The sequence below is a fragment of the Lonchura striata genome, chromosome 3, assembly GCF_050655825.1.
Source record: "Lonchura striata isolate lonStrDom1 chromosome 3, ASM5065582v1, whole genome shotgun sequence".
Lineage (NCBI taxonomy): Eukaryota > Metazoa > Chordata > Aves > Passeriformes > Estrildidae > Lonchura > Lonchura striata.
In genome coordinates, this window is record NC_140705.1 from 108,353,505 (window position 1) to 108,377,884 (window position 24,380).

At 37.7% G+C, this 24,380-nt stretch overlaps 1 protein-coding gene across 1 annotated transcript in view; it reads left to right on the forward strand.

The window, feature by feature from the left end:
- RBKS (ribokinase) overlaps window positions 1-24,380 on the forward strand; it is a 71,889-nt gene that overhangs the window by 27,659 nt on the left and 19,850 nt on the right. Inside the window, exons 4-7 of the mRNA XM_021552282.3 lie at window positions 3-65; window positions 7,230-7,394; window positions 12,775-12,866; window positions 22,460-22,648. Coding sequence (XP_021407957.2) covers window positions 3-65; window positions 7,230-7,394; window positions 12,775-12,866; window positions 22,460-22,648 — 509 coding nt within the window. The remainder of the gene's footprint in view (window positions 1-2; window positions 66-7,229; window positions 7,395-12,774; window positions 12,867-22,459; window positions 22,649-24,380) is intronic.

Consider the following 24,380-nt stretch of genomic DNA (forward strand, 5'->3'; position numbering starts at 1 on the left):
AGCATTTGTAGGTCAAGCTACAGATGCTGCTACTGGAACTGCTTCAATAATTGTCAACAGTGAAGGTACGTATTTCTGCTCTGACTTGTCCTCTTTGTTCTGCCTTTACAGCCATAAAAGAAACCTTTGCCTTGTCACTGTTAATTTTTTTTTTGTTAATTTTTTTTTTCTACATTTTTTTTTCTTCAATATTTTATTCACACTTCATTGCACTTCTATTTATTGCAAGCAATGTAGAATTAAGTGCCTAAAAGCAGCAGAATCAGATGCTTAAATTAGCAGTGGGATAGCCATATTTCATTTAGCCAGCTGAGCTATCTAGTTTTACATTCCTGAACGTGCAGTGTATTAGAATGTTAAAGCTCTCCTTTTCCGCTACAAATTACCCAGCACTTTTATTGTAGAATCATTTAGGTTGGAAAAGACCTTTTAAGATTATGGAGTCCAACCATTAACCCAGCAGTGCCAAGTCTACCCTAAACCATCTACCTGAGTGCCACATCTACACGTCTTTCAATAGCTCTAGGGTTGATAGCTCAGCCACTTCCCTGTGGATCCTATTCCAGTGCTTGGCAACCCTTTTAGTGAAGAAATTTTTCCTAATATTCAATCTAAGTCTCCCCTGGTATAACTTGAGGCCATTTCCTCTAGTCCTGTGAGGGAAAGGTTTGCCTCCTGAGGACACCAAGTGAGTCATTATGCTCTCAATCAGGAAAAGGACTTGTCCTCAGTATAAGTAGAAATATTTCTGTTGATCTTCTAATTTTACCACAAGTCTTGATTTCATGTTGCATCTGCAGTGATGAGTACACAGTGAAATGGCATTTTTTTTCCATGTTAGTTTCTTTTTAGCCCATGCCTTCATTCTTATTTTGCAGGGGAAGAAATAAAGATTTGGCTTGTTTTCATATTCTTTGTCAAGACTGCTAAACTATCCTCAGAAAACTTTATATCTTTTCCTCAAGCATAATTTAATCAGCCAGCTGATCAACCTAGTTTTATATTGTCCTGAACACAGAGTATATTACAAGTTTAAAACTCTCCTTTCCTACTATGACCTACCCATCAGTTTTACTATAGAATCATTTAGGTTGAAAAAGACCTTTAAGGTCCAGTCCAACCATTAACCCAGCACTGCCAAGTCCCCCACTACCACTTGTAGATGGTAGAACCATCTATCTAAGTGCCACATCTACATGTCTTTTCAAACTATTTCCTCAAGCTATTAAGAGCCCTTAAAAGAAGTGTGTCTGGATCAAAATATAGAGACTGATAATGTTTATGCAAACATAACAAATAAGTGTGATTGGATTAGTTCACTTCTGGAGTTGCTAAGAGGCTTCATTTGAACAGTTACCACAGCTTAGCTGACACATCAACTTACCAAGCTTCTATGTAACCTGATGGTTGTACATTGGGCTACAGCTCAAAATGGTAAAGGAAACATAACTATTTACTCACGCAGCAAAACTGGGAAGGAACTGTGACTAAAGGCAAGCCTACACAGGAATATTCAGGAAAATTAGGCAAATTAGTTGGAGATGTGCATTTAATTTTCCCTAAGTAAGATTAATCCAAGCCTTGCATGACAGCTCTAACTCAGTAATAAGGTAACACCAATACATTGGATAACCTGGATCCTTGCATGTTAACTTCGACCTCCTTTTCTGTGTTTGGATTAGCAGGTAGATTACACAGCAACTCTTGACACTTGTTATGCTGCCTACAGTCACTATGGCCATTGTAAACAGGAGGAACAGTGGGAATCCAGTAGTGCTCTTGGGTCTCACTGTTTATTACATGTCTTGCACTGGGCTTGCTGTCCAGACTGGTTGAATAAGAACCAGTCTTAAAATTTCCCAATTCATATGCATGGCCAGCTAAGATAAAAGCAGTCTAAACCTGAATGAACAGAGGATGACCTGTTAAAATTTTACCACCAACAATTTTTCTGAAGGATAAGGAACAAAACAATCTTGTGGATGTAAAACCTTTATTAGCACCAGGAAAGGGAAATGGCTATTTGGGGCCACGAGGTTCACAGTGGGCTATCTTACATGTTAGTGTCAGTGTGAAGGGTATATGACAGTCTTGTGATTCACATAGTGACATGAATAATGCATAAAGTCATGTAGTTTGTGCCTCTGAGTAACTGAAAAATCATATGCTAAGTTAGCACTGGCCTCAAATTTAATTTAAAATCTAGTAAAAGAGCAAACCTGGTCAGAACTGTGCTCTAAAGCAAACAGATGCACAGAATTGGTAATGGTTCTCGTTGCTACTTCTCTCAAAAACCATCTGGCGCCTGAATTGAGTAAATTGCAGTAAAATAGCAGTACTTATGTGCTTTGCTGTTGCAAGAGACATTTTCTCTTTTTTTTTTCTGTAGAAACCTGGCTGATTTGACCTAAGCAGGCTTTACAGCAGTTTCCAAAGGGCTTGTCTACACATGCATGTTTTATTGCAGTGGCTGTGCTGGCATAGCTGAAACACCACAGCACTCAATGGACTGATGTAAAGTAGTTTCTGCTAGTTCAAATTGTACCTGAAAGGGAAGCATTTGAAGTTGGGATTGGTGATGCTGTTTTGTGTTAAGATGAGGAACAAATAAAAACCATAGCAATCTCTGTAAATTGACAAGTTTTTATTTCTGTATTGTTACACATCTAACCTACCCTTCTTACCAATTCTTTGTATTCGGTAACAAGTACTGATACTTGGGGAAAATACCAACTCAAACCAGCTAAGAAAAATCACAGGGAGAAGTAGGAGATATAAAAGTAGAGGGTATATGATGCTGTGATGTATGAGTGAAGGCAAAGCAAAGAATAGCTGTAGAGATCAGAGTCAGATGAGGCTCTGAAGTAAATCTTCCCTGATGTTACCTCTGTCTAACTGGCACTGCAGAATTGCTTGGAAGTTTTTGACTGGTTACTGAATTGCACAGGTAGAACTCACTCACTATTGTAATTGGCAAAGTGTTAAAAATTGGAAAATATCAGGCACATTTGATACTTTTTAAGTTGATTGTATTCTGGGACAATACAGTATAGTTTCAATAAAAGACAGAGAGGTTCAATCTCTGTTTTAATGGAGAATGGTAGAGAGATGTTTAAAGAGTTTATAAAACTGCACTGAAAAAATGTGCAGCCCGGAGATGCTGCAAAGACTTCTGGGCTGGTCTCAGAAAGCTGTGCAGAAATATTTCTGGGATCTTGTGTTCATTTCAGTTGTTGCCTTTTATGCTGCTGCCTTTTCAGAAAGTTTTGATTTGACTAAACACAAGTATACCAGTATCCTGTATATCCAAAACTGTACTTTCTCTCTTAAGGATAAAAGCTGGGACTTGCAGCTGCTTTTCTTAACACATTTTCTTCGAGGTACATCACAAACCCAAGGTTTTGTTTTCCCTTTCAGTCTGTCTTCTTGCCACTAGCTCTGTCACTTAGCACACCTTCTGCTAGCAATGTGATAGTGGATGGCAATAGCTCCATAAAGTAATGATGTGTTGTACTTTTACACACACATGTCACTACATGAGGGAAAAACACTCTTTGTGGATAATTTTTTACATGATTACCTCTGAAGGTTATTGCAGCTTTGTCCATGTCTAGTACTGACTGTTGATGGTGCCATTATGTTGGCCTAACTGGACTAGAGGTTTGAACAAGTCTGACATCATTCATATTCATATTCCTAGAAAAAATTCAGTGGAGGCACAACAGAGTTTGTCAAGTCATGATGAAAATTCTCTTGATTATTGCAAGTTAGGACTTGAAGTTCACCTACACACACCACTGCATGATAACCCTCACTTGAGACAGGCATTGTGCTGACTTTATAATAAAGTTATTAATCATTCATGAACAGTGAATAGACATTATTTTGTAAGTTGAGTGTACCTTCAGTACCAAAGCACTACTAGTAAAAAAAACATTCAAAATATATATTTAGGTAAGGCTAAGTAAACAAGGCAAACTTAGAATACATATGCCAACTTGTTTGTATTACACTTTCCATAGAGGGAAATCTTCGGTTTGAACCATCAGGTTCATGAACCAATGTCACCTGAATTTTAAAGACTTTCTACATATTGACTTTCTTCATTAACTTGAATGTTTTATGTGCAAGACTCTTCAATATTTCTAACAAGTGGTTACCTAGAAATTATGGTACCATAACACACCCCAAACTCACCCTCATATTCATGAACTATGTGATTTGGCAGCACATGTTTTTCTTGTAACATTATTTTTTGATCACAAATATAATTTTCTTCTGTGTGAATTATTAAGCACAAGCTCTGGAGCTATTGTTACAATTACACTGTTTGATCTGTTTGATATTTTGATTAATTCTAAGCACTATTGATGGCTTTTAGGCTTGTCATCCAGTTTTAAAGATATTTATTGCACTGTGGTGTTTACTGGTTTGACATTTGATTTTTCCACTGGCACTTCTTATCTGGTGTCATCTATAACATGACCCATGTGAAAAAAGGTCTAGCTTGAGTTATCCATCTTTCCAAGAACTGGCAGTAGCAGTTTTAGAAGCCCAACTTAGGACAATTTTTATGTATGCAGCATTCATCCTGACTGGATCCAGTCCCCATCTGGTGTAAGGCTGTGCAAGCTTATCTGTTTCATTTAGCTGTTACAGCTTATAGCAAGTGTGAAAGTGGCCCTTAATATTCTAGCTGATGTCTGCAAAACTCATGTTATGTAGATGTTCCCATCAAAACTGATATTTTTAGTCTATGAAAAGAGATTTTAGAAGTAACAGTAATGCAATAAATACATTATTCTCATTCTTGGTGTGAGTAATGTTTTATCTCACTGGAGTAGTTTTAGAAGTTAGGTCTACAGTTTAAGGCTTCACACAGGGTTAACAGAGGTGCATAGACTTTTCTGGGTAATAGTTTGTCTCCTCCTCAAACAGATATCTAAAATATGTAAAACTAAAAAAAAAAACAAAACTCTGACAAAATTTGTCTCTTCTCCTTGTTGAAGGAACATAGAAAAACAATTTTTAGAAATGAGTTTTCTTAGAGTTTTCTGGTGTGTAGGATTTTTTTTAACTTAAAAAATTATTTCATGTTGGACAAGATGAATCTCACCCCTCTTTGCCATCTGTCTTTAACTCTGTTGTCCCTGATGCTGAATTCCCATCTGATTTCCCTGGCAAGAAATAATTTCTTTCAACTAAATGGTTGCTGTTAATACAAAATTTTATATTAATTGTGAGTGCATGGGTCCAGATTCTGCCTTCACGCACCCTGGTGCAAGTTTGTGGTGACTGCTATCATTCAGTAAGTGTGGTATATATAGCTAAGAACAGAATGGGGGTGGGGGGGTTTCCTCCAGCTTGGGTTTAGTCTGTCTGCACTGTTGCAGCACAGTAGGTACTGCATTTCCCTGGCAGCTTTGGAAGCAGACTCTAAGTCTCTGACCTTTTGTCATTATGAAGAAAATCTTCAGACTGTGATCCAGGGTAGCACGGTCTACCTTGGATTTGTACATGCTGGTTTAAGCAAACAGCCCCCCTTACTGCCTTGGGCCATTAGCTCCAAAGTCTGATAATAATATACATGTCAGTACAGCTAAATAGTTCAGCAAGATAATGCAGCAAGACATGTGAAAAAAGTCTGAGACTCTAGGAAGCACAGAGGCCGGGCAGAAATGAAAGAGATTCTTGTTCCACTGATTCCCTGTCTTTTACTGCTTGCACTGCTGCACCCTAAAGCTATCAAAATATACGCCTGGCAAAATAGGCACAATTTGCCTTTGAATATTTCCCCAACAGGGTTCAGATATCTTTGGTAACATTTACGTGTTGCAGAAGGTTTTTTGTTTTGTTTTCTTTTGTTTTTTATCCAAGATGCCCATCATTGTCTGTTGAAAAGCAGGGCGTTGGCTTTTAAATGCTGAGGTTTTGCTTTTCATATGCAGCTGTTCTGCACCAAACCATTGACAGCAGAATTGCTTTGGAAAGCTTGGGTCCCTCCCTCTGAGATCACTATATTATTCTTTCCATTGTCCTGCTTTCTTTTTGGAATGCATTTAGGGAAAGAAGCTTTGCACGTTCTTAGTCAAAGGACTTTGAAGTCACATTCAACAAAAATAATGTATTTAAAAGCATAAATATTTATTTGCAAAGTAATTCAGTTCATTACAGAATTGGTAGCCTTTAATGATTGGCAGTCCTTAAAGGAATCTCCAGCGGGGGCGGGCTGAGTCTGTAAATCAAGGAACAAGTGACTTATTGAAGTTAATACCTGAGTGATTAATAATAAATTTTAATTTGAAGGCACCCATGCCTGAAGGTCTCTAAGTGTTGTAATAGAGATTAAAAAAATAAAGAAATTGCAATAAAAGAAAGTGATTTGTGTCTGAAGAAAAACAAAAGAATATTTGGAACCCACATAAATGAACCTCACCTAACTGTAAAACAAGCTACAAGAATAAAAAGGATCTTAGATGTGCTTTGAGACACTGCCATGCTTCCACATGCACAGCTTTGTTTAGACCATTCCTTTGGCCACCTCTAAGAGCAGAAAAAGCTGTTGCCCACCTTCTTTACTCACTTCTGATAAAACTTTCCTAAGACACAGGCATCACCTTTCTGGGCTTTGGTGATAAGCTGGTTCTGGTTTTCATGATGATTAGGAGCCCTAACTTGAAATGTCTCAGGTAAATGGTACAAGCCTGCTTCTCTGAAATCTAAAGAACATGCATAATTTTCTTAGCTGTGTGAAATACTTTTTGTTCCCAACTGATGTGAACATTAAATTTTTTATGCCATTTTTGGCGTATGAATTCAGTAATCACATTGATGCTTTTCTCTTCCAAATGCTACTGGAATATTTTAGGAAGATGCAAATATCACCCTCAGCGTGTATCCACCATCTCCACTGTGATTAGTGCAGTTCTTCTTTAAGGTTCACAGAAGACACCAAAATAAGACTGGGGAATGCCCATATATGAGTTTCCCCAAAGGAATTTATATTGTATTTATTTTGCAGTGTTAGTTCATAAGTACATCAATCTTGTTTATTATCCTCTGAAATATTTGTGTATTTGAATTTGTCAGCAACGCATTCAAATTTAATGTTTATTTTTGGGAAGTAAATTGAAATACTCATCTGAAATCTATTGTAAAATGTGCAAGAAATTGTTTTACATACTTTATTGTCAAAGTTAAAGTAAAAAACCACAATATCTTCTCTTTAGGACAGAATGTTATTGTCATAGTCCCAGGAGCCAACCTGCTTTTAAATTTTGAAGACCTGAAGAGAGCTTCTGATGTCATCTGTAAAGCCAAAGTTGTTGTTTGCCAGCTAGAAATAACCCCTGCTGTTTCTCTTGAAGCTCTGAAAATGGCACGTGCCAGTGGAGGTAATTTAACAGAAGCCATTCTCTCTTTCATTTGTGCTACATGAAAAATGCTCTTTATTGTGCTTTCTAAATAAAGATCCTGTAGTTAATTCTGGTTTCTGTCATATTAGTTTTATTTAGAATTGAAACAATAGCCAACAAATTAATGCTATGCTAATGAGAACTGAATTAGCTTAAAAATTTTTGCAATGTTTACCTTGGATAGCAAATCAATTCATACCCTTATAATCTCCCTGTATATGTCTGCTGCCTTTCCTTCTTTTTTCATGCTGTGACTAAATACAGTATAATGTTGGTAAGTCAGGAGCTATGGGCCTGACTCTGCTATGATTCCAGAGCAGAACAGGCATAATGACTGCAAGTCAGTACAGTTCCCCACACAGGAAAGTGAATGAAATTACTTCAAAACCAGACTTATGCCCTTGTTCTCCCAGCATAGCAGTAGGTATGGCTGTGTTTTTTTGTATAGTAGTTAACAATTCTTAAAATAAAATAAAAAAAAAGCTTTTTCTTCCTAACCAAAATCCTTGTGTGACTGGGCATGATGCCATTGCATAGACACAGTCATGGTCTGTGAAATTATTAGAAAATTGTTTCTGTACTGTACTTTTAAATGTAGGGCATTGTTCCTTCAGTGTAGCATATACGTAGATGAAAGCTGATATTTTACTTGAACAGGATGGGGTTTCATTACCAGCATAACGTTTTTGTTGTTTAAGTGCCTGTAATGCTTTCAGTTACTCAAGCACAATTACCACACTATTTGAACACTAAGTAAATAATTATGCAAGAGAGACATCCATATGAGATTTAAAAAATGTTTTTCCCTTCTATTCAGAAGATCATACTGGGAGGAGACAGCTCATAGCATAGTCAGTTATGCAGCAGATCAGGGATGCAACTGGGATCAGAACTTACTGTTTTCTTGAAGCTGGGCCCAGGATAGCTCCAGTAGATCATGGCACACTGGAATTGTAGGCTCTCCAGTTCACCTTCTGCATCATGACCTTTTGTGCATCTGTTGCAATATATTTTTGTCATTATATTTTATGAAAATGGATAACAGCATTTTTAATCTAGTGGTTAATGGACTCTAGTTGAATTGTGATTCAATACCCGTGACTTATTTTGTCCATTTCTAACTCTATGAACAGTTTTGGCAAGATGCTTCACACTTTTGTCACCCTCTTATGGCAAGATGCCAGCCTGTGACAGAAGAAAAGATTTTTTAAAAGCAATTGAGAAAAATTCAAACCTGATACACAGAACAGACATGCAATCACTTAGCAACTGTAGACAGCACAATATATCAAGAAAAGATAGTTAACTGTGGGCCAGCTGTAGTTCTGTGCTGTCAGTGTGTTATCATTGTGCAGCTCTTCTGTCAGAAAAGTTTGGTTGCTTCTGCTTTAAAACAATAGGCTACACATGTTCAAATGTCATGTGCCATCAAATCTAAGTAAACAGCTGAGTTTTTAGCACTGTAAAAACCTATCTGTAGCCAACAGTAAATTGTTAATGCAATTTCTCTTCTTTTAGCTTGCAATACCCTCATGTATTATGTAGTACTTCATGTTAGAATGTTCACTTGACTATTTTTGTGTAAAACAGATGCATACCCAGATGCCTCAAACCTCTGTTTGAATGAGGGTTTTTTGCTTGTTTTTCTTCATTCTTACTGAAAGAAATAAACAAAAGAGAGAAAGAATATGGAGACACAGGCAAGAACTCTTTGCTTCTCTTCAGTGAAGGTCATCTGGATCTGTAAGCTGGAGGGGGACATCTCATCATGTCATGTACATGTCATGACATCCTCTCATTGTGGCACTGATTATTCATTATTCTTGTAACAGTCATGGAAGGGAAGGAAAAGAAGGAAAGGAAAGGAAGGAAGGAAGGGAAGGGAGGGAAGGAGGGAGGGAAGGAAGGAAGGAAGGAAGGAAGGAAGGAAGGAAGGAAGGAAGGAAGGAAGGAAGGAAGGAAGGAAGGAAGGAAGGAAGGAAGGAAGGAAGGAAGGAAGGAAGGAAGGAAGGAAGGAAGGATTGGATTGTGAGCAACCAGATGAAGTAGGTACAAACTGTAGAGGAAATCTGACTGAACAATTAAAGGTTGTTAGCTGGCAATGGTGAGAAGCTGCTGCTGCCTCCAAAAGTCTGGTTTTGGACTTCTCTAATGACAGACTCCATAAAAGATGGCTGATGATGGCAAGCATATTAATACTGTCATGAAAGATGATATGAAAGCACCTTCAGTTAAAGGTTCTATGTCACTTGCAAGAAACAGATCTATTTTTCAGATGCTTCAGGCTTTTAATCTTGGGCTACAATTTTTCATAACAGCTGTTTGTCTGTGGTTAAACTCTTCATGATTTCTGCCAAAGCACTGTGGTCACAGAAACCAGGCAATGGAAAATACCTCCCACCCTACCCTAGCTTTTGAATTATGAATATCAGCTGCCTTAAAATTTACTTAAGACTTGATAGCAAGGGAACTTTCTTTTAATGATAAGCCTTCACAACAGTATGGAAACCTGCCTGATTTTAACTGTATTATTGACCTCTGGAAAATAATTATTTTTCACAGAGACATCAGAAAATTGTTAGGAGCCTCACAGCTAGCTTCCCCTGAGCATTTGTCCATACAAGCACTTGTCCATTTGGGCAGCATGACTTCCAGTGTAATTCCTGAATCTGGTTTTAGGTAACTTCTTTTATACTGTTAAGGATCTGTTGTAGGCCCAGAAAGCACAGAGCAGGAACTTGCTCAATTTCAATACAAAAGAGACAAAGCTACATGGGAATGCTCATGATGGAGAGTTAATTTCAGGCAAAGGAAATGTAGGAGAGATTTACTTGATTTTTGGGGGTGGCAGAGGAAGAAAGAAAGGAGAAGCTGAAAAAGGAACAAAATTGGAACAGAGATAAGGATTTAATGAATAGAGATTGGAAGATGGAGGTAGAGTCAGGGAGCAGGCTGTGGACACTGGAAGTGGGAATAGGAATTGTGGGCCATAAAGAGATATGATGTGGTGAAAGTTGAGTGAAAAAGGTTATAATTGCATAATTCCTATGCAAGGAGGCATAAAGGATAAAAACTCATTGAGGAGAATGGATCTTGGCAAAAAGAGAGAAGTGACAAGCTCGAGGAGTAGTCCTGTGGGAATCTCATGAGATTTAACAAAACCAAGTACAAGTTGCTGCACCCAGATGGAGGAACCCTGGTATCAGCACAGGCTGGGGGATGATCAAGAGCAGCCCTGGGACAAGGACTTGGGGGTGCTGCTGGGTGAGAGGGTGGACATGAGCTGGGAATGTGCACTCACAGCCCAGAGAGCCACACGTGTCCTGGGCTGCATTGAGAGCAGCGTGGGCAGCAGGGCCAGGGAGGGATTCTGCCCCTCTGCTCTGCTCTGCTGAGACCCCCCTGGAACCCTGCATCAGCTCTGGGGGCCCAGCACAGGAGAGACATGGACCTGTTGGACAGCGTCCAGAGCAGGTCACCAAGGTGATCAGAAGGATGGAGCACCTCTCCTGTGAGAAAAGGCTGAGAGAATTGGAATTGTTCAGCTTGGAAAAATGGTGGCCTAATTGCAGCCTTCTGGTAGCTGAATGGAGCCTACAAGAAAGATGGAGACAAACTTTTTACAAAGCATGTAGTGTCAGGACAAGGGGAAATGCCCATCTAACCCAGGCCATTATTTGATTCTGTGATTCTGTGAAAGAATTTCAGCAGAAAATAAGTTCCTCAGGAGGATCAAACAGATTATCCTGTTCAAAAGTCATGTTCTTCTTCACAACCTGAAAAGAGGATCTTAGGGTTCCTCTATCTCCCCCTGCTCAGCACATAATAAATATGGGAGAAAACTAATAGTAGTTTATTACATTGCACTCATGACCAGTCTGTATTACTTAAAACCCAAGTTGGAGCACTTCCAGTGCTGTTCCTGACCCATGCATATGGCAGTATGATACCACATGACAGTTTGTTTTCCAGTATGTGCTGCTTGTTTATTTTACCTAGGAAAGTATATCTTAAAGTTTTATGTTTAAGAAAACTTCAATAGTGTTACAGTTAAGAAAATAGGAAATGCAAGAGTTAAGGTTGCCTGTGAAACCTTAATTTGTCTTCTTGCTGCATATGTATTATGTTGCAGTCTTTAATTATGTGATCACATGCTGTTTTTCAGTGGTATGTGATCATATAATTAAAGAGTTTATTATAATACAGACTGTATTGTAATAATTTAAGGGAGCCAAATTAAGATTTCATTGGAATTCCTAATTCTGGCATTTTATGACTTCTGAGTAAAATTCTTTGTCACTTTAATTGTGTTTTTAACAAGGCAAATAGAGAGGCATGACAAAGTTGTACAGTCAAACTTTCTAAGTGTCATTTACTTAAACTTCTTTGTACTCAGATTTCAGAATTCTCTGTGCATCTTTGTCTGTTAGGGCATTAACTGGGATTCAGAGATGTTCAGGGTGTCTGACTATTACATGCTATAGCTTACAGTCTAAGTAAGTGTTTAGGACTGAAAACTTAGGCATCCAGATCAGAAGATTTGGTCACTGACTATAAGGAATATTTCTGAAGTTAGAGCGTGTGTGTTTTATTTAAAAATTATGGCCTTGTGTTTAAGACACAAGTATTAATCATGGAATTGGCAAAGTGAAAAACCAAGGCTGCAGACTTCCTATGTTAATAATGAGTAAGTCACTTACACTGTCCTCATGACAAACCTTTGCTGCTGCTACAAGGGGCCTTAGGCTACTGCAGTTTAAAGTTAGGTTAAGGAATATATTCTATAACATGTTAAGTTTAGGTCTAGCTCTGCCAGATAGCATACTAAAAATATGCAGTGCCTTGTCTCCACTACAGTTTTATAATGTGGCATTTTGAACAAGTTAGGTAACACATTCAGAAGCATATTTAACTCCTTGTCTGGACATGCCCTTCATTACTCCATAACTCGTGATTCTTCATGTACAGATAACGACACTGAAAAATTCTAGAACTAAATCAGTTCTTGTAAAACTTATTAACATAATGGAAGAAGCATCATCAGTTAAACAAATTGCATTAACGTCTAAGTATTTTCTCCTTTTTTTTAATTTAATAATTTATTGGGGTTTATTTTTGTTACTCTTCTGTCATGTTCCCATCATGACAGGTGACTGCACATGAATTCAAATGGAACTTTAATATAATAAACAAAACTTTTAGCATTTGTATAAGAGGAGGATGCAGAAACTGAGAGTAATTTTTGTGTTAATAATAAATATTGGGGTCTATGATTGAAAGGCAATGGTCTTTCAAATGACGGTTTACAAATCTGAAACACTCCAGATTTAGATTTTCTTTTTCTTTGTTTCTTTTCCAGTAAAGACTTTGTTTAATCCAGCTCCAGCCCTTGCTGACCTAGATCCACAGTTTTATACCTATTCTGATATCTTCTGCTGCAATGAAACTGAGGTAATGGTCATATGTCACGTTAAAGAAGGAGTCTTAAGCAGGAAAATTTCAGGATAATCTTCTCAGAAATACAGCGCAGGGGACAGGAAAATTGAGCCATGCTCCCCTTGCCTGACCTAACCAACAAAGAGGAGTATTCTAAAATAAGTTTCTCTTGCACTTGAAATTAAATTAGCCGTTTGCAGCAGGAAAATTGGGTCCAGTCTTCCTTACAAGTAGATCAGCAAAATGCATCCGTAAAAGGACACTTGTTAAATGTTATCACTGAGTGGTAAATATTAAAATAGTTCCTTGTCCTTGTTCTGTGATCCCTTGATATGATTAGCAGAAATGCATTAACCATAGTGTTCTGACATTTTTAAACTCTGTTGCCAGGAGGTGATGCATGCTTGCTGCACTTGATGGTAAATAGTAGCTTCATATGCCTCTTCCTGTCAGATCTATTTTCCATGAATCTTCTCTGGCCTTCAACTGTATATTTTGCTTTTTTCTATTTTTTCCCCCCTCCTTTTCCTCTCTTTTCTAATTCAAGTGGTTTTTCTCCCAAAGGAAATTGGTTTTGTCACAAGAGACAAATTAACCTCATCTCATAAGATTTTTGTTTAAATTTGCTACTTATTAGCATTAGGCATGCTGTGTTCCTTCCCCTCACCCTCTCCTTATGTAAACAGGAATGTGGGAGAAGTAACCTATTGGATAGAAACCATGCCTTGGTCAGAATTAAAGTTATCTCTAAGAAACATGATTTCTGCAATGAACATAATCCCTTGGGTGGAGTGGAGAGGGAAGAGCTAAGAGAGAGCATGGCCCTGCTTACTTGTAGTGTTTTTTGTCTGATGACAATGTCTGTCAGTGTAAATTTTTGAAGACTCAGTTATCCTCTTTTGAAATTTCTGTTAAACCCCATCACAAACTATATCAGAAGTTCTCAGTCCATGAGTCTTCTAGCATTTAAGGGTCAGCCTAATTAACCCAAAAGGACATATAAATTTTATTCTGGGATGTTTTATGATGGTTCTGCCAAGTTCACATACTCCAGAGAATTCAAGAACTAGCAAAATAGCAAGGTGGGAGATGCTATGGCTCTTCAGGTCTCTGGAAGCCAGAGTTTCCAGGATAACAGACAGTGATTCAAGCTGTGGCTCAGACAATGCCCAACATATATCAGAATTGAATTCTATGTGATGAAGAGAATGCTAAGGCAAAGTATTAATTCTTGTTCAGGGGACTCTCAGAACATCAGTATCATGTTTTCTTAATGCTGTCAGAAAGCTCTTATGCTTGGACTATGCCTCTGGATTGGCTGAATGGTGCAATGGCTCACATTTTGGGCTGAGAAAATCTATACTCTCCCACTATTAAGTAAATATCATCCCTTGTTTTCTTTTGTCATACTGCCACTTGTTAATTTTTCCCCCCCTGCAAATACTTATCCCCATATGTTAGAAACAAAATTTTGTTTTTCTTTACTTGTTGATTCCTGACTTTTCTCTCTTTGCATCACACATGTTAGAATTTTCCTTTTGTTGTATTTTATTGCTAGGGGACAGTCTTGAAAGAGGCATTCTTTAGAAGTGTAGCTTGCTGGATCCAGGGGTATTATTATTACCACCACATGGAGAAAAGAAAATTACTTCTATGTAGAGAACAAGAAATACAGGTGTATAATTATAATAGATCCCTGCTCACTCATCCTCCGTTTCCTACAGAGCTGGGGGTACAGTTTGTATTCTTTTCTGCTGTTTTCTTTTAAAAAGTAATTACCATGTGAAGATAGCTAGGATCACTGGATGCAAGGTCAGGCACATAAATACTCTGTGCTGTTGAGGAGGCTCATCTTTTCTGAATTTATGGAAATGCTAGACATATGGGAGTTCCTGCCAGCCATATCATGGGAGCATAAATCCAAGTGTACAGCATATCCTGAGAACAACAATGGCTCATAAATACCTTTGTTTTTAGAAAAAACCTTTTGAAACTTTGCAATGAAATCAATTATGTTAGCACAAATGTAATATTCAATTTTGTTTGATTTCATTCTCTCTGTGTGTCTGTTTTGTACTGAGTTGATTTTTAGAGATGAACTATTGCCATTGTTCCTTTCTTGTTGCTGAGAAAAAAAGGAAAAAAATCAAGCATTTGTTTTTCTTATGTCACAAGTTTGAAAGTATTTTTTTAGTAATTGTTATATGTTCATATACCATCTGTTTTATGTTATCTTTCATGACTTTCTTTAATTTTCTTTAATTTCAGATTTCTGTAATGAGTACACTTGAAAAGTTTAATATATAGACAAATGTTTACATTCCTAAATAAAGGTTAGCAGTCACATCTCTGCATAGCACTTAAAAGCAACAAGTTAATTCTACAAATCTTAAAGATAATTCTAATTTTTTTTAACTTTATGCATTCAACCACCTACATATGCATTTTCATCTTAAATCAGGGAATACCTAAGACTTTAGTGATCCTGAACATATCCTGAGAAAAGATATTTTTATCCTATTTTATTTAAATTTCCCTCAGTATTTACTGGCAATTATAGTTAGAAAATAGCATTTGGATATGATAGACCTTTTCTCAAATCCACTCTGGTCATTCTCTTAGATTTTTAAAAATTATTATTCTCTATGGCCAAATGTATTGAATGTCCTGCTTACAACTGCGTTCCTGAGTCGTTCTGTTCCAGCTCCATTGACTCTTCTGCTTGGTATTTCTAAGTCTCAAATTTCTTCCTTCTAGCCAAAATCCTATTTATGTTCCAGCTTTACCTCTTCTGCAATATATTTTTTTTTTGTTATCTGGTATTTTTAGCTATTCAAGGGGAAAAAAAAAGTGCTTTATCTTTACTAAGTCTTTTAAACAGTTAATAAACCACCTTGGGTTTGAAGGTGAATTCTTTAGAGCTATCCAGTTCAACTGCTTCTAAAATGTTCTTTTAAACACAGATGTGAGCTCTAAGACAAGCTTGGATTTACACAGATTTTTTTTATTGCTTGGTTTGCCTTTCTTAGTAATTTATATTTGCAAGTATTTATCACTGTTTCACCATAATATCCCTCTCTTCCTTGTTCACAAAAAATATTTTAAATTATAAAATCATGTGGTTTGTGAATAATATGTGAACATTACATTTGTAACAGAAAATGATGTTGGCTGTCAAACAGAACACCAGCCATACAGTTTAAGACATCTCATAGACTGTGTGGAGTATTTGTATTATCAAAGAGGAGAAAAAGGGGATGGTCCTTGTGTTTAGCTGAATTATTGCTGAGTCAGAAGTTTCTGTTATTTACAGCTCTAAAGGTCAGGGTCTTGATCTGCAATGCCTTTGTCACAGAAAAGAAGTTTAAAGATGTCAGCTGTAATGTCAGCCATGGGATGTTGGCTCTCAAACATGCAAATATCAAATGCAACATCAACACTTTATGTTCAATTCTTTATTAAATGCTTTAGGAGTTAATGAAATCCCATGCAGTATCTGGTATAACAGCACAGTTTGTTCTTACGGATTTACGTGCTAGAGAGAAGCAAACAAAATTACACTATCAGTGAATTATCTACCATTAGTTTGTCTAGAAGGCTCTTCACAAGCTGTTCTTTTCACTCCTGCTTGTTGCAATAACAGGGGTTTTTATGTCTGACATTACTTTCTTTTTATGTGGTTCATGAACAAAAAAGTCAGAACAAATCTTGCAAGGTTATCAGCTCTTTCACTGCTTAGCCTGTAGTTCAGTTTTATCTTTTCCCAGAAAGATCAAACTTGTTGAGACTAGTTTGTTAATTCCCAGATGTAGCACAGCCTAATCCCTGAGGTTTGTACAGGAATGTGCTAGTTCTCCATTCCCTTAATTCTTCTAATGAAAAATAAATGTATCCAGTGTCATCCTAGTGAATACTAATGGTTGTTCTTTTCAGTCATCTATAAATGTTGAAAAAGAGGCAACCCTATAGCAGACAAGCTCTTTGGAATACTTACCAATTTTTTTCCCACGTATTTGTGTGAATCCTTGCTGCAGATGGCTCTAGGCATAACCACAATGTCAATACAGTTCATGTGTTGTTTTTCTTTCTTAGCATGTGCATGCAGTTACATAGCCCTGCAGGTTAGGAACCAAAATATACTGCACATCAGCAATTTCAATTTGATCCTGAACATTTTGAAGAACAGCTGCTACTCTGTTCAAAGACTACTGAGGAGCCCTTCAGGAGAAGAAAAACTCCTGAATGGTTACAGCAAATGATTAAGTTTGACAAGCTATTTTTAATGCAAAATTGGGAACTACTTTCTCCCTAATTTAAAATTGGTATCAGACTTCTGATCTAAAAAAGGCCTTGCAAAGATCTAATTAAATACTAGCATTGGAGCTTCAATAGTAGAAAGCAGTACAATTTAATTACTGATTTTGTTAAAGCTGTAAGATGTATAAAAATAATGCAGAAAAACAGATACATTCCTACTGATTCCTTATAAGTGTTATTGTCTATTAACAGAGGATAGATAATTTTTTGGAATAAATATTTGTTAATATGTCCAGAATAAAGAGACATCGTTGCCTTTTGCAAAATTCAGAGAATATTAAGTTTATAAAACTTTATCTGTAGTCTGAGATAAGGGCATTTAAGATACTGCTTGTTAATATAGAGAGATAATAGTAAGAATAATCTTTCTTAAGAAAATATAGTTCATCTCTCTAGGAGTAAAAACAAAACCAGGTCCTTTAGAAATAAAATATTTCACAACATCTCTTGAATTTGCCTTTTGTGTTTTAAGTAATGGAAAGCTACTATTCTGCCATTACATTAGAAGTTGCCAGCAATTCACAGTATATTTTATTTCCATCTTTGTTCTAAACCCCTTTTTATCAGTTGCTGGAAACTATGAATTCTCTCATATTTAGTCTAAAATGAAAGATGTTACTTTTGGGAGGGAAATTATAACTTCAGGCCAATTCATTTCAATCAGTTTTTAATTATTCTAGCACGATAAGTATTTCTGCCTGCCTGTATGTAAATTTTTTTAAATTTGAAACAACTGGAACTAGCTTGGCTTGTGGCCTGACCTTGCAATTTCTTTTACACTAAATCTGCTGTACTACTTCTTGGGGACTGTTCACATGTGTTAGAATTAATGAGATTGAGTTCTTGTTTTGTCATTCTCAAAAGAAATCTTCTAAGGTACAGGCCAAATTTGTAGCCAACTGACTTACTGTGTTTAAATATTTGAAATTAAAAGTATTTTAAATTATCATATGTAGTTTTAGATGCATTAGCCTTAAAACTGAGACAGTTTCCCTGTTATTATTTATTATTTCTCTTCCAGTAGTACCTGAGAACATTTGCTAAGATGTTATTGTGCTACGTGCACAAAACCCAGTCCAAATAATAGACTGCTCCCCAAGGAATTAATACTTTTTGTTATTTCTCCAGTTTATATTTGCTGAAGATCAGAGGATTGTGGAATTTAGGAACAGACTTCTGGACGTTCAACTAGTCCAACACCCTGGTGAAGCCTGTCCAGTTTAGGATGGATTGCTCAGGGCTTTGTCCAGTCAAGTTCTGAATCTCCTAAGGCTGGAGCCTGCGTGACCTCTGGGCACGTGTTCCACTGCTTCATCACCCTTGTGGTGAAAAAACTTGTCCTAATATTGGAATTTCCCATGATCTAGTTTATGCTTGTTGTCTCTAGCCCTATCCCTGTGCACCTTCAAGAAGACTCTGGCTTCATCTTCTCTATACCCACCTACTAAATTGCCCTAGACAGCAATTTGATTTTCCCCTTAGCCAGGAGTTCTTAAGGTTGAACAAACCTGCTTCTTCCAGCCTCCTCTTGTATGTGCTGGTATCTGGTCCTCTGACTGTCTTGATGGCCTTCCACTGCAGTGTGCTGTGGTAGGTCAGTGGCTTACTTGTGCCAGAGTTCCCAAAACTACATACGATGCTGCAGATTTGGTTTTGAAAATGCCAAGCCGAGGATCCAGAACATCTCCCTGGAAGTGGCTGCCCCAAATGCACCACAGCTAGGAACAGCTGGCAAATGCTCCTGTGCTGGGAACATTCTCAGTTGTAGCCAGTGTAAATTACTGTTGCTGTTGAAAGGAGTTAATTGTTTTGGGTCGACTTTTGTGGGTAATGTGGGACTCAGGGTGGTGTTAATTTTAACACATATCTGCCTTGCAATCATAGTTTGCTTCCAGGCCACATGAATGGCTGTTCTGGCACATGAGAGTGGGCCATGTGGACAGGACTGGCAAGGAAAAAGCAGGGCCATTTTCTTTTATGTAGCATTTCTGGTTTGTGTCAGCCTACATGACTAAACTCCACAGTCTAAAGAGAGATGGAGACTTAACTAAGATTAGTAAAGACTGTGGCCAAGAACCTTCGTATCTATGAAATTAAAAGCTTTAGGTAAATTTTTCTGCCAGTCTTGCAAACAACATTTTGAAAATAGCATGTAGATTAATTATATAATATCCAGCATAGGTTTATTCTGACAGCAGTTGTGTGGAATGTCGCCTTGCTTTAATAAGTCCATTTACTGAGTAGTTTTATGAGGCTAGCTGCAGAAAAATAAAATTCTTCATTTGCTGCTCTTTTGTACAGTATGATGGCAAATGTCCACATCGGGCTTTTAGTATTGTTATTTAATTTTTTCTTTACATAACCATTAGTTATTTCCCTCAATTGTACCAGAGTTTGTTTTTTAAATAAGATTCTACTGAAGGGAGGAACTTAAAAACTCACCACAGTATTTAACATCAGTTGACATTTACTGCAATTTCTAATCATTGGCACAGAATCTGTCTGGCTTCTGCTGCTTTTATGGTTCTTCCAGCTTGTTCCAGTGTTTTTTAGTTGTACCATCCTGTTGTAGATGAGTTAGATGATAGTGATTTGAAGCAGCCAAAGATCTACTTTTATACAGACTCTGTCCAAAATAATTTTGTTTATTGGTATAAGCAGTATCAAGATGAAAAGAAAGATTTCTACAAATATCTGTCCCAAAACAATTCTTTCACTACTCAAACAAAAAAATCCTGTTGATATGGGACATGGGAAGCACAAAGAGGAGTATTGTCATAATGCTAAGCATACAGGTTGTGCATTTCATTAGGAAGAATATTATATTTTAATACTTCATTTACCATGCTCATGAGATTCCAGAAGTATAAATATCAGGTAAATAAACCAATATTAGATCTACTGTTACTCTACCAAAACCAAATCCACTTTCCTTCTGGAGACTTTGCAGCAGAGGTAGAATTTGGAATTATTGCCCCTCATAAAGTACTCTGAAAATTCAGTTGGCCTGTTTCATTCAAGGATTTGTGTTAAATTGTTTTTATTCTTGTAGCATAGGGCACCAGGTGTTCTGAATACAGGAATACATAGTTCCTGCTCCAGAGATATTAAAACTCATGAAGAGACTCGGACTCTTTAGACACTTGAATAGAGTGTACATATACATTTTCATATTATATGTCATCTATCTGTAGTTCCTCCAAAACTATTATTAGTGAATTGGTTTCCTGGAAACCTTGTAAGAAGATACATTCAAAAGGTTTTGTGAGATGCTTTTTGAAAAAAAATTTTCTTGCTTGAAAAAACTTTTCTAACCTTTTAAAGACTGAAATATGTTTAATATGCTTGAATAGTTTATTCTGCAAGAGAAGTTTGAGCAGCACGGTGGCATGCCAAAGAGAAAAGTGGACAGATTTAGTTGCCCTCTTATAATTTAGATCTTACTATATTCTTGTCTGGGATCAATGAGGTTAAAAAAAGGAATTTTAAATCGCGTGTACGTGTTGACCACGCCTTGCCCCTGCAGTGCACAAGTTTAACAACCGAGTCCTGCCACACCAGGCTCTGCCTCCTAGTGATCAGATCAACGGTGCCTGAAATAATTTGTGCACGTCTAAGTAGGAACTGCAGGACTTAGTCATGTATGTTTAAAAATGGAAGCGATTAAGTGCCCTGCGAGCGATACTAGGAACGCTGGGGAGTGTGTCGGCATGATGTGGCCCTGCAGAGCCCAAGGGCGCTGCTGCCGCCTGGGTCAGGCTGAGGCTCAGGAAATGACAGCGGGAGCAGCGGGCGCTGACTCACGGCTGGCGCCGCTCGGTTCGCCCGGAGCTGCCCGCTGTAGTTCCCGTCCCGGCTGCCTGCCCTCCCTTCACTACAGGCACGGCCTGTGCTCCGAGAAGCACTTGTAGTCTAGCAGCAGTAGTAGTAGTTGAGTTTGTTACACCAAGAACTGCGAGCGCTGAATTCAACCTTCAGTCGCGCACAGGAAGGTAGTTTGAAATATTTCAGCAGATGTTTCCCGAGAAGCTGAGCTGCCCATGCAGCAAAGGGCAGGAGAGTAGCTCTTGAATAGGTTCCAAAGAAAGTTTTCCACTGAAAATAAGCCCTAGGAGTGTGGAAGTTATGCTCTGCTGTGAAGCAGTTATCTGAAAATGCTTCAGACTGCATTCTTGAAGATCCAGCAGCAGCCTTGTAATGCGGGCTAGAGTAATGCTCCCTTTTCTCAGACAAGCAGGACAAAATTTGGTGAAGACAGCAAAATGTAATGTGCCTGTTTACTTACAGTTGAAGGCATACAGTATTATGAAGGAGAACTGCCTAGTAGACTGTTTCAGAGAAAATACAATTTCTCTTCCTTTGCTTCCTGTTTCATTCTTGTTCTTTTCCCTTCCAAAAAGAAGAGAAAAAGCACATTATACTTGACAATACAATGCCATCAAGAAAATGTGTGAAGTGATGAAAATGTTGTTTGATTCTGAAGTTTTCATTGCAGATTTTGGTGAAGTTTTGCTCTTAGTTGGTGGAACTAGAAGACATGAATTTTAAGATACAGCTGGGAGAAGTTTCCTTAAGCTCACCATCAGTTAGAAAATGAGTTTAACAGAGCCAGCACAGTTGATAGAGGCACATGGACATGGCTGTAACACAAATATGTAATAATTTCTTAATGGGCCTTTGTCCAAAGAGGGCTTCAGATAAATTTTAGGTATTCTCAAAGTATATATACCAAAATATATATACCAAAAATATATATTAAACTGAACAGTGCTCAAAGTTGAGTAATTTTTCTTCCTGGAAACAATTTTCCCTTATCCCTCTAGCTAGCTGAGAATTTAAAGAAGTGTTTAAAAAGTTCCTCACGTAGTGATAAATATCCCTTAAGAATCTTGACTAAGTTGACTTGCAGCATTTTTTCACATTAAACCACAAAATGCTTTGCCGAGACTGTGTCACTCTGTCCATTTCACAGATGAAGAAACTGAGGCATGTGGGAGAAATGTGATTTTACTAAGGATTGTATACCAGGTAAGTTATAGAAGCTGGAACAGAACCCACACCTCCTGTGTCTCTCTGCCTAGGCTGCTCTCTGTTAGTCTGCTGTGCCTGAAGTACACACCGATTTCAAGCAAGGAGCAAGACACAGCTGAATATCAGCGTGGGAAGTGGTTTCATGATCATCCTACAATACACATTTTTAAAAGATACTAAATCCTGTTTTCAAATGCAACAGTTGTCCAAAAATGAATGCTGTCAGATTATGATTTTCATTTGCGTGGGTTGTTTTCCAGGCAGAAATTTTAACGGGCATCCCAGTTGGCAACCTTGAAGATGCTGAAAAGGTGGGACGCATGCTGTTAGAAAGAGGGTGTAAGCTCGTAATTGTTACTCTTGGAGCAGAAGGCTGCATGATGATATCAGGAGACGAACCCATTCCAAAGCACGTTCCTGCTGGGAAGGTCAGGGCTGTGGACACTACGGTACGTTTTTGTGGTTTAACTGTCTTGCTTTGGAAAAGACTGCTTAAGCACTAGGGGAAAGCAGTGAGTAATCAGCCAAATCTATGGGCATTAGCACAAAGGCTAATTTATGATGTGAAATTGGTATCTTGCTTCCAGTGTCTCATATATTAAATGTCAATTCACCTGAGTTTTATAGTTGTATTATAGATGAGCTAGAACTATTATACATACTAAAGGTGTCCTCATGTTCTTCCTTTACTGAAGTACCTGTCTCTGACTGTAGTATGTGATGCCACTGGACTGAGCTGCAGTCCTGTTTTTCACCTTCGCCCTTTTACTTAATTCATCTTGTCTAGAACTCAGACACTGTGAGAGAACGGAGATACTACTCACAGTCTGAAACTGAATGTTTGATTCTTCTGACAAAACATGAATTACTTACCAAATCTAGCATAAGGTGATTAAAGAAATAATTTTTACAGAATAAAGTGAAAAAGCCAAAAGTTCTTGCTGTTTCATGATGAATGCTTTATGATGCTACGTAAGGGATACTTGGTCCGGCACATTTTAATCTTTGACATTAGGATACCTCTTTACTTCCTGCTCAGAACTAAGTGCAGAAGACATGCTCTGTGAAACCACAAAATACAATACCCCCAGCAAAAGAGAAAAACAGGACAGGAAATAGTTAAGATATCATTGCTGTGAAAACCTTACCACATTGCACATATGGGGCTATTTTGTGTTCCTAGTATTATCTGACATAAATCCAAAATAATTCCATTGGAGTTACTGAGAGCAGAGCAGGTCACATTATATGTACTAACTATACATTTAAATGCCTGTTTAATAACGTCATATTACATATGTTCTGTTACAATAGTTCGTTAAAATCCTGGAGATTTTACCATCTGGTACGTTCCATATCTGAATTGCATTAATAACAAGTAGTTCTTGTAGCATGTTTTTTATCCATGGACCTCATACTGATTCAGAAAGAAGAAAGGCAACTGCTTAAAGGATGAGGAAACAGAGGCAGAGAGAGCTGAAATTACCTAGGTCAGTAACATGCAGTAGCAGAGCTAAGAGTAAAGTCACTTCATCTCAATCAGAAGATCACTTACAGGTTTGGACTGTGATATTCTGATACTGTGGAAAGCGTTGTTTCCTTGGTCAATATAATCTTTTTCTGCATAACTCTGAAATAGAGATACTTTGTTTTATTTTCCTCTTTTGCCGATTTGTCATTTAGAAGTTTGACCTTGGGTTTGTACTGGTTTTGGAATGTCTTGAATTTCTAGTTGGGGGAAGGAGACATCACTAAGGTTCTTGGTTCATGCATAAGGTTCTTGGTAGGATGCTACAGATGCCAAGTTGCCTGTGCTTGCTGTTAGCCCAGAATTAGAAGTGCCAAGGAAGTGAAAGGCAGAGCTCCCAAAGCTGTGCAGAAGCAGGATTTATTAGCTTGGGAGCAGCACCTTGTGCACCTGGCAGTACAGCTTCTTGCTCTGAGTTGGTAAATCCACTGCTGCTATCAAAGCTTACTGCTAGAGCTTCTTCTCTAGCACACAGAAGGGATGTTGAATAAATATGTGTGATCTGCTTCTTCAAAAGAAGAAAATTGCTTCCAGATCAGCTATTGTTTGATATCTTAAAGATAAAGATTTGCTGCTCTTGGAATAAAACAGCAATACTGAAACCACACACTGTGGATGAAAAATGCTTTTTATCTTGCCTAGCAGTTCGGAGT